This window comes from Limulus polyphemus, unplaced genomic scaffold (genome assembly GCF_000517525.1).
Source record: "Limulus polyphemus unplaced genomic scaffold, Limulus_polyphemus-2.1.2 Scaffold1991, whole genome shotgun sequence".
Classification (NCBI taxonomy): Eukaryota; Metazoa; Arthropoda; class Merostomata; order Xiphosura; family Limulidae; genus Limulus; species Limulus polyphemus.
This window is the reverse complement of record NW_013667601.1, coordinates 44,667-56,338: the sequence shown is the minus strand read 5'-3', so window position 1 is coordinate 56,338 and position 11,672 is coordinate 44,667. Positions and strand designations below refer to the sequence as shown.

At 33.7% G+C, this 11,672-nt stretch overlaps 1 protein-coding gene across 1 annotated transcript in view; it reads right to left on the bottom strand.

The window, feature by feature from the left end:
• Window positions 1–11,672, bottom strand: part of LOC106465583 (apolipophorins-like) — a 122,891-nt gene that overhangs the window by 77,769 nt on the left and 33,450 nt on the right. Inside the window, exons 7-9 of the mRNA XM_022393508.1 lie at window positions 8,179–8,425; window positions 6,208–6,373; window positions 899–1,057 (exon numbers count right to left, since the gene is read on the bottom strand). Of these exons, the coding sequence (XP_022249216.1) occupies window positions 899–1,057; window positions 6,208–6,373; window positions 8,179–8,425 (572 nt within the window). The remainder of the gene's footprint in view (window positions 1–898; window positions 1,058–6,207; window positions 6,374–8,178; window positions 8,426–11,672) is intronic.

The window sequence follows — 11,672 nt, the reverse complement described above, 5'->3', positions numbered from 1 at the left end:
AAGACCAGAGGGAAGGCAGCTAGTCATCACCACCCACCGCCAACTCTTGGGCTACTCTTTTTACCAACGAATAGTGGGATTGACCATCACATTATAACGCCCCCACGGCTGAAAGGGCGAGCATGTTTGGTGGGACGGGGATGCGAACCCGCGACCCACAGATTTCGAGTTGAGCATCCTAACCACCTGGCCATGCCGGGCCTGATGAAACTGAGTCCATAATAACCTGACATTTAATTATTTCAACCAAAAATTTACTTTTTCTTATTATTCTTCATATTTCAAACAGACTTTAAGAAATACCATTCATTGTGTTTCATCTGATACTTAATACTGAGAGAAGAAATATTTTAGAAATATCCTACTACAAGAAACCCCATAATGAAGATGGTGGTGGACATCAATAAGCTTTACAATGAAGAAGATTTAATATTTTTCAAAATACATTATGACAAAATACAATATATTAAAAGGGAAACATTTTTGCCCCAAAATGTAACTGAGAACATTAACTAATGATGTGTTAATCCTCCAACCTTGAAACACGTAGAGAGCATAGAATTATTCTGTGATACAAAAAATAATAAATGAAACCAAGTTTAAATTATATGTGAGTTAATTAGTTTTCTCGATATATAATATTAAATTTGACTTTGAAACACATTATGTTTGCCCTGTAGTCACTTGATTTCTAAAACAATCTAAAATATTTATAGGTTAACAATGAAAATATTTTAAAAAATCATTATCAACAGTTTCTATGTAAATGTAAATCAAGATAGGTTAAAAACTACTGTGCCAAGGAATTAGAAGTAATTTCTGTTTTATCAGACTGATTACGATAACTATATATATAATATCAAACTAAATCATCTAGAAACATTTAAATTTTTCACACCTTGTCTTCATCTTCCGATTTATCAAGTCGACACTTATAGCCTAAATGTTTATGAAGAGCTTCTATGACTTTCTTTACAGCATCATTCTCTGCACAACTGCTCACATTGTGACAGAAGTTGGTGTACCATGGATGACACACCAAAGAGTGTCGCTCGGTCTACATCATTCTTATTCAGCAACAATGGCTAATAAGTTAGTAATAAATAAATAAAACAAAATAAATAGTGCCTTTGCTGGCATTCTTCAATTTCCACATTAAATGATACAGTTTTATTTTTGTTTTTATCTAGCTACCACAAAATCTAAATTTCATGTTGTTACATAATCTTTCAAAGAAGCATATAAATATTTACAAATTAGTATATATTATCCAAATGTATGTATAAAAAGGCACTATGACAACTGAATGTCCTTATTTACAGTCTTTGTAACCTATATCATTCTATTATTTTATGTATAATATGTTTATTACACAATAAGGTTATGTACTGTTGCAATAGTTTAAAATGAAAGTTAACATTTTCTTATACCAGTCTTTTATGCCCCATCAGTTTCACGTCATTTCAGAACATGTGTTGATAATGTGACTACCCTCCACTAATCATAGTGTGCCATCTATACTAGTGCAGCTAGCTCCCTCTACTATTCTAGAACAATCCTCACTTTCGAGAATTGGCAGGTACAAACCAGAAACACTGGCATATCAGTGGAGAGAAAGGGTGGGAAGAAGTAAGTACCTATCAGGAATACATTTTCAGTGTAAGAAAATGTTAACTTCCAAAATGGTCTTACCTCACTTTACCCAAAGCTAGAATTCCACATTGCAAAGGTGGAGGGGCTGATGAAGAAGCATTAATATCCAATCAAATGGAAAGTGACCACACTGAAAGAAGAGATGTCCAAGAACATAAAAAAGAAAGCACACCTGTGGGGTATAGCACTAATTCTGGAACAGGTATGCTCTTTGCCTAGTAATTAACACAGGAACATAAAGAGGGGGGAATTGATTTGGCAGGCACAGAATCAGTGGAAAATTGCTAAATAACCATGACTTGAAATAGCACAGCATTGACAAAAATGGAAAATCTAGTATGGAAGTGACAATGGGCCAGTATAAGTTTGTGCCAAGGGTAATGCCTTGTGTTACACTGGAGTATGTCAAGTGCAGTCCATCCTGGCAAAACATCTAGTGGAAATGCCTTGTATAAGATATAGAGATCAACAAGTGTAGTCTACCCAGGCAACATCCAGGGGGATGCGCCTTGCATAAAAATTTTTGCTCAACAAGTGCAGTCTGCCTGGACAAAAAAATTTGGAGGAAGCCCTTTGGATACTGAATATTACTGTATAATTCATTGTTTGGTATTGTAATGATTATAACAGCTGGACAGGGCATCAAAGGCAAAATTATGATCCAATATGGCAAAAGAAAGGGACATGGAGGAAGGACAGGATGAAAGGAACAGAAAAGGAAGTAAATATCAGGAAAGGAGAAAGCTTTCTGGAAAAGGGAGAATCAGAAGGTGTTCGACAGAACATCCCTATAACTAGAAACAGTTTACATAGACAAACCCTGAAAAAAACAACCAGACAAAGAACTGGAAAAGATGAGGTACCGAACGGACCGAGGTCTGAAGGCAGATCACTGCCTCTGATACACAGATAAGGAGGTAGGTCGATTGGAATAGGAAATAAAAGATGCTATACAAGGGGTGAGTTCCTGAGCTGAGGCAAGGAACCAGACAAAAGCCATGGGTGAAGATGGAGTTTGGTGACATCGGAATGAACTATGTCTGATCGTGGTTGTTGGAGGAGAGACTAGGACAGAGGTAAGGGCAGGGAATGATGCTCCAGTAAGGGCCAGAGCAGAAGGAACCACATCCAAGCAGGTTGATACAGAGCAATGAGCAGGACACAACAAGGAGTGGTCTGGATAAGGGAAAAGACCCTGTAGAGAAGGCTGATTGGGCAGAAGGCATATGTGTGAAGACCACTCCAATCCTGACTGAATGCATCTATTCCCACAGCTGAAGGGTGTGGAACCAGAAACCAAAAGGAAGGGATTTTGGTGTTCTAGTGAGTGGCAAACACATCTATATATGGTGTTTCAGTTGAGAACACACCCACCAAAATACCCATGGAAGAAGGAACCATTCCGTAAGGAGAACCTGGTTGGGTCGAGATAAGCGATCAGCCACCAGACTATTAACACCGGAAAGTGACATGCCAAGATCATCAGTTAGTGGTTGTGGACCCACTGAAGATGGTCCAGAATCAGAAAACACACAGATCTGGATTTGGTCCCCCCTTGCTTGGTGATATAGCTGACAACAGTGGAATATTCAGAATGAAACATAACCATCTGCCGCTCAGGAGCAGTAGGAAATTTTACAGAACCTGATGAACTGTCAAAAGGTCCATGATGTTGAAACAGAGAGTAGCCTCCTCAATGAACCATTGACCAGAAATCTCTTGGGATTCGAGGAATGCCCCCAACCCACCAAGGAAGAATCAGTAAACAGATGAGACTCCAGACAAGGTGGAGAAGGAATGAGAACCCCCACTGTGGTCAGTTCCTGTCGAGTCACCAAGCAAGGTAGGCCCTCATCCCAGGGGGAGGGGTATGAGATGGTCCAAGGGATCACTGGTCAAGAAGAATCCACTGAAGGGAATGCATGTGAGCTTGACCCAAGAGAATGAGAACTTCCAAGGAAGCCCACATCACCAAAAGAGAGAGAACCCTCAGGCAGTGAGAAAAGAAGAGGGTAGGGCCATTGAGACTGCCCACTTAATATCCCTGAACCGAAGTGGAGAAGGCTGAGTCCTACAAAGAAGGAAAATGAAGAAAAAACTCCAAATGAATAATATATTTAGTGGTGTTGAGAATGGATTTGTCCAACTGGATCAGAAAATGCTACCCAATTAGTTTCTTGAAAAAGTAAGCAGGCATGATTGACCAATAGGGCATGGGAAGAGGTGAGCAAGAGCCAGCTGTTCATGAAAAGGAGAGTCTAAAGACCAAACTAGTGAAAATGACAGACAAAAGAGTGTACCACTCAACAAAACACACAGAACCGAAGAAGGACCAAATGGCAGCACCCAGAACTGGAAGACAAGACACTCGTGGATGAACCGAAGAAAATGGCATGACACTGGAGCAGTTGGAATATGAAGATAGACATCCCTAATGATGATTTGGTCATCCAGATTTCTGTGGAAAACAATTCCCCAAAGAGAGAGGTAGGACTCCATAAAGAAGCGAGATGGGTCCAGATAAGAGCTCAACCAGAACACGTCTATGATGGGTCTCTAAACTCCCATCTTTCAAGGGACAACAATTAAATGGGAGTAAAACCCTAGAAAAGGTATGATACCGAGGAGAAGGGAAGGAGATCTGGGAAGTGGATGGGGGGGGTGGGGTGGAAATGAAGGCAAAACTTTCAGATAGAACCCATGAAACTGTCATGAAGTGTAGCAAAAAAGACACCTAAACTAAACATACTTAAAGAAAGTACTAACAAAACCTAGAATTTGTACAAAGTATATAAAAATAACAAACTTGCAAAACTATGGAATTCGACCTCAAACATAAAACAATAAGCAACACCTAAAGTACAAAACCACTAAAGGAACTTAGAAGATAACAGACATGTAAGTATCGAACTTATAATTCCACTATAACAGTCCGAAAAGACAAAGGACATGAAAGTAAAACCTACCCTGAAGAACATGAGAGTAATAAGACACCCAGTTAACAATAACAAAATTTGACTCAAATCTAATCCTCAATTAGATGTGACTATCAGTAAAGGAAGAGGAATTTACAAATTAACTAACATAAACAGTGAAAGGAAGTATAAATAAGGAACCAACACACCCACTACATTGGCCAAAGTTACAATTACTCAAACAGTAACTATAGTGCAAAACCTGTCCACATACCAAAAAGTAAACGAAAACAAAATAATAATCAAGCTCTAAACGGAAATGTAAACTAAAGTAATTTAGATGGTAAAAGAATTATAAAAATCTAACTTAACAAATACATGAAAGACCTTAATTATTGCATAAGGAAATTAGGTCGATCCACACAAGTTTACATAAACTCGCTAAACATCGGTTTACTAACTGGGAGGGAGTAATACATGCTGAAAAACTTACAGATCTCCTGGGAAAAAAGAACAATACCTAACCAAGGAATATACATGGAAGCACGGGAACAGCTGGAAGATGCAGTAGAAAGAAGTTTCCATTCAATAGTTATATCCTTCTTCACAGAAAATCGTAATGAGAAAGGAAGAAATCCTCGGCTGAACTTAAGACACAAACTCCCCGTGAACTAAAGTCTGTACTTCTGTAGCAGACATCGTCAACGCTGAAACTGGGGACTCGTGTTAGAACCATTGTCATCTGTCCTGGGAAGTTCATCATCTGCCATATTAAATCTCAAATTAACAAATTAGAAAACCGGAAAACAGAAATATTTGTAAAACAAATGAATAGACACAATGGAAATTAAACACAAGAAGTCGAAACTTGAAGTTGAAACAGATAGAAATTTGTGATCAAGCACAATTAAAATTTTGCAGTCACATAGAGAGCAAGTTAAAACACATGTCTACACACTAGAACGTCAATTGAGAAAGTGAGGCTTGTTCTATGATAGATGGCATAGTATGATTGGTGGAGGGTAGTCACACATTCAGCACGTGTTCTGAAATGGCACAAAACTGATGAAGTATAAAAGACTGGTGTGCTGTTAGTGAAAACATTTTAGCACTGCTTAAAGGGCAGTCCAGGATTGAGACAGCTTTGGGTGAGTGGAGGAAAACTGTTTTTGAACTATTTTAATTTTTAAATGAAAGTATAAGTATTAGCAAAGAATTAAATCATGATCAAATTGAGTTGGAGAAAACTATCTAAATCAGGGCTTATTACAAGATAAAGACAAAGTATAAGTATTAGCAAAGAATTAAATCATGATCAAATTGAGTTGGAGAAAACTATCTAAATCAGGGCTTATTACAAGATAAAGACAATGAATTCCATATTCAAGCAGAATTACTTATCTCATAAGAAAACTTGAACTTTTACATTTAAGTTATGCATACAACTTTAACTAAAATATTGATAAATAGATTTAAAAAAATCAGTAATCAATTTAGTTTGATTGCAATTGAAAGAAGGCTCAATGATGACCCATTTGAAAAAGTTTCTTTCATTTTGTTTTATTATAGTTGTAAGAAAACTTGTGAATGTAAATTATAAATTAGAAGTATAGAGACCATTATTTTTTTCCAGTCTTACCACACATGCTTCTACTGATTCTTCAGTAACATTTTTATAGAAAGAAAAAGCTGTCTTCCAAATCTTGGCTCGAATACCTGTTACAGTGTCACTCTTAAGGAGACTAACCATCATTTTTATAGTTCCTTCTGATCCTGCCATTGGAAGTGAATCCAGAAAAACATCCCTAGTAAGAAGTTGTAAAATGTATTACACAAACATAAACGTTTGTCCCTCTTTAAAAAAAAACTTCTAAAAACAGACTTATGCCAAAACATTATTAAAATAATTTGAAATTAACTCAACCTTTACTAAGGAATAAAATCAGTACTGGCCATAACAACTTCACAAAGTCAATATCATACTGTTCTTGACACACTGTTACAAAGCAAACAGAAACACAAGCCAAACAGATATCTTAGTGCAGATACAATTGTATATATTACATTTACTATCAAGCTGCCACGAAAAAATTCTTGTGTTTATTGTCATCAAAGAAATTATATTTCTGAAAGTTGATACTATTCATTGCTGCTACTCTACAGTGTAAATCTAGTTTTTTTTATCTTTATGTGAGCTATCTGTTCTGTATAGGACTCATAAGAGAAAGAACAAGAGAGGCACGCAATAGAACGCGTACCTCTACCATGCAGTGTTAATCATATATGGCTCTCAAAAAATATAAAAAATGTGTTCATATGTCTGTCGTTATCAACAGACACTGACCATTATTTTTTTGGCAGGACAATGAGGAATAACATTCTACATATGTCCACTGACATATTCCTCAAAATCCGATCCTTTTGAAACTCGGTTCCTATGTTAACAGATAGGAATTTTTTTTATTTTCGTGACCTTGCTGTGACTTTGACCTTGACCCTCCAAAAATTAATCACTTATAAGTTGGATCATAGCCTAAATGTATACCAACTTTCATCCAAATCCATTCAGCTGTTTTTGAGAACTCTTGATGACGAACATACAAACAAACTTACACACAAACACAGAGTGGCAGAGGTAATATTTTAACAACTACAGAATCATGAATATTTATCAGAATGAATTTAAAGTAAGAAATATAAAATTAACTCTGATTGATCAGTTTTCAATTTTCTAGAGCTCATATACCTATACTGACTTTGGACTGAAAAACATCTGTAAAAAAGACCATTCTAGACCGTACATTAATAGAGTTGTAGATATTAAATGAATATAACATGAAATTGATATTATAAGTATGTTTAGCATATCTACCATGTCATCAAACCATGTGTTTGCATTGTTAAAATGTTATGCATGTAATCAAGTGTTTCTAAATTTAGTCTGTAATGATTTTTGAAATTTGTAAATTAATATCACCACATTACAACTTACCTCTCACTTATATAAATTACTGTTATCAACAAAACATAAATATTTTTAAAAATTGGAATACAGTCTATAGATTACTTTGTTAACACATACACCCACTACTGAGCTGAATAACTGAAATGTGGATGACAGAAAACATTAAGTTATCATACAAGTTCTCTTCATGATAAATATCATTATTTTTAATAAAACCCTTTTTTTGCATGGCTATATTCAAATACCATTTTTGTTTTCTAATTTAATAAATATTATTTCAATTATTTTCTCCCCCCACTAATTATACATATTTTATTATCTTTGTTAATTTTATACATTTTATTTTTAAGTATCTACTATAAGCACTATTTAAGAAAATATTTTACATATTCCAGTCAGATTAACTGTCCTGTGTATGAAGCAATAAAATAATGGAAAAGTGTCAGCCAAATTTTGATATGTCAGTTTTATACATATGAGCTTTCTAAAAAAACACAGTTTTCATGTATCTTTTCTTGAGAGTTTACACAACATTACAAATCACTTAAATTTGTTCTCCAACCTCAATGATCCACATAACTTGTATTACCTATAACTTAAGATGGATAAAATACACACACAGAGAGTTATTAAAGTTAAACTTACATTGCTTTTGGTAAATCATGCAGATCACCACTTTTTAAAGAATTATAAATTTCAGTTACTGAACTGTGTGAAAGGTTACGAAGAATGTACACTAGATGAGTAAATAAATTAGGAACTGCAGGTCTGACGTCATCTTTTAGTTTAGAGCTGATCTCACGAATGACATCCATGGCTTCATTGTGATCTAATTTTTTGTCAGGGACACATTTAGTAGCATAAAGGAGATTGGAACGACCAGAAATATGTGCTGAATTAAAAAAACAAACAACAAATTATAATAGCAAATAATAATCACTAACAACCAATAATATAAAAATAACTTTTTTATTTATTTTGTTTCTAAATTTCGAGTGTTTTTGAGTAAGATATATATATATATAATGCCTGACTGTTCTTTGACTGAAATTAGCTGACAAATATTTCATTGTATGTTTAACACAATACTTATTGTAACAGATTAATAAAAAAAAAAGCACAAAACTACACATATATATATACATTCTTAACCAAAAAGGGATTAACAGTGGATGAAAACAGCATGAAAAAATATTAAATCTAAGAGCTGGAGTGTCCAAAAAAAAATAAACAAAAGCATAACTTGGCTCCAAAAAAGTTCAAAGGTATAGTGAACAAATATTAAAAACAAATAATTTTAAAAGACGAAAATAAAACAAAATTTGAAAACATAAAATAAAATCAAGTGGGAAAAAACATAACTCAGTTTCAGATTTTTAAAAGACAGTCTTGTACTTTTCCTCTCAGATAAATCAAAAAGTAATATATATTAACTCTTGTCTGTTTTTTTAATTTTACTCTATTGTTTTCTGCTTTTTTACCTTTTTTGTACTTGTTCACAACATCACTAAATGTTTTTGACAGGTTTATAAAATTTTATTTATTTATTTCTTCTGTACCCATCAGGTTTGTGATTTAATTTTTTGTGCTGTTTCCATCCACCAGTCAGTCAATGTTTGGCTAAAAAAAGAACTAACATCTCTAAATGTAAATGTACAGCAAACAAAACTGAGTACAGAATTATCATTACCCTGTATTATTTCAAGTTGTAATTAATGTTAGTAATCAGTCTCTTATACAGCATATCAAAAATTAATAGATTTATATTTAAAGAAGTTATAGTCCTAGGTTTCACACTGGAAACCAGATAAATGATAAAAAATCTATAGCTTTTAGATTTTTGAAGAAACTTACAAAAGTTATATATTTGAATAGAAGAAAACTATCCTTCAAATTGTACAGTTAGTCAGTCAAATCTGCCATACTCCCCCTGGTCATATATACCCACATAATTTTTCATGGGGAAATTTGTTTTCTTTTCCCACCCTTTCTCATTTGGTTTGATTTGTTTTGAATTTCTCACAGAGCTACATGAGGGCAATCTGCACTAGCCAACCCTAATTTATCAGTGTAATATTAGAGAAGGCAGCTAGTCATCACCACCCACTGCCAACTCTAGGGCTACCCTTTTACCAACGAATAGTGGGATTGACCATCACTTTATAATGCTCCCATGACTAAAAGGTCGAGCATGTTTGGTGGGACAGGGATTCGAACCTGCGACCCTCAGATTTTGAGTCGAGCACCCTAATCACCTGGCCATGCCAGGCCTCCCACTTTCTGAACTGGAGAGGTGTCACTGATATTCCTTAACTTCTTTCTTTTTCAAATTGGAAATATTTAATCAAATTGCATGAAACTTAGTAAAAACTTACTAAATAGTTATATTTTTGTCTTAAAACATTCATGTAATTTGATTTAATTTTTCTAATACTTTGTATGTTGTGAAATTTCCAAAATTTTATTGTAAAACACTTTTTTGGAAATCATAAATCACTCTTTATATCATTCTAGAATTTAAACTTTTTTATGTTAATCAGAAAGTCCATTTTATATACCCAATCACTTTCATTACCATATTTCTTTTCATTAATTTTTTTGCCAATTGAAATAGTCATTATGTTCTGGCTAAATATCATAAAAAACACAAACTGACAAATATTTATCAATGGCCTAGAACTTGACATTTCAAAATGATATCAGGTCAGGTTAAGTACCAATAGTTTTGCTAACAATAAATATTATTGATCAAAATAAATTTATATCTAATAAATATGCTTTCTTTATCAATAAATTATAAGTTACCTTATATATGTGCATTGTTTGAATATAATAAACCTAACACTAATATTCAATATATAAGCATTTTATAATAATAATATTTTGCTATTCTATACTGTGCTCTTTAAATAGAAAATGACTTATTTGATGTATTGTCATAGAAGAAAATTTATGTAGCTCTGAAACAAATCAACATAATTTAACAAAAAACAATTTCATAAAGAAACTGTAAAAAATACCCAGATCTATGGTTTTATTCCTAAGTCTTCTAAACTTCCTTCAACATTCCATGGCTTTTCTATGTATTAGCTAGGTCTTGTTTATTTCCCACAAACCAAAAATTACTTCTCACACCAGTTTCTTCATTCTACATTGATGTAAGTAGGTTATAATCTTCTCTAGCCAATTATATTTAAACTTTGCCATTTTCAAAACTAAGCGGAGCTTTTCCTAAGGAGTTTTTTCAACTGCATAATTATATTTTAACTTCATCATTTTTTAATACATGCACCTCATATATATATACAGGCCTAGTATCAAATGATCCAAAAAAATGAAGAATATTCTAGTAAATAAATATATTTATCAACTCTGAAATGGAGTTTTATAATATTAAATATGACTAAACATTAAATTTTTATTATTTAGCCACTTGAACGTACTTATACAGTTGAATTTTTCAACTGCACAAATATTTTTACAGGTGCACAATTTGTGATCAACTGCACACTAGGAAAACCTCTGAAACTAAGCTACATTAGTAGTTTCACATGCTATGAAGCAATAGAAGGGTGGAAATGAGAGGCTATACTACTAAAACCAAGAAAGTGAAGGAAAAGTCACATGAAAAACAAAATCTTTAGGATTATATTCCCAAGAGATGATAGTTTCTTAGTAAATATATGCTTTTGGATGGGCAGAAAAAACCTAAAGAAACTTGATAAGTATATTGTTTAGAGGTAGAATTGATCATAGCTGTACAGAGAAGTAGGGCTAACTATTTGTTTCGTTCTTCTTTTTAGAATTATATTGTTACGTATCTGCTTGTTTGTTTGTTTCTGGTAGAAATTCCTTTCGAGGATCTTCAGCGATACAAGTCCTTTCTTGATTAAATCAGTTTATTCTTTCTCAATACAAATTTTTGGTATACAGTAGTTCCACAATCAGTACGTTTCTCGTCACTTTAAACTTAACAACTTTTATAATACACGCTATGACTCACAGCGATTCACAATCTCAATAACTTCGCTCTCAACGAGTGCAAAACACACTTTACGGCTCACTAGTTCAAAACTAACAGAATCATAAATTACATGGAACTCAAAGTAACTACTGCTCTTTCTTCATTTATATCCTTG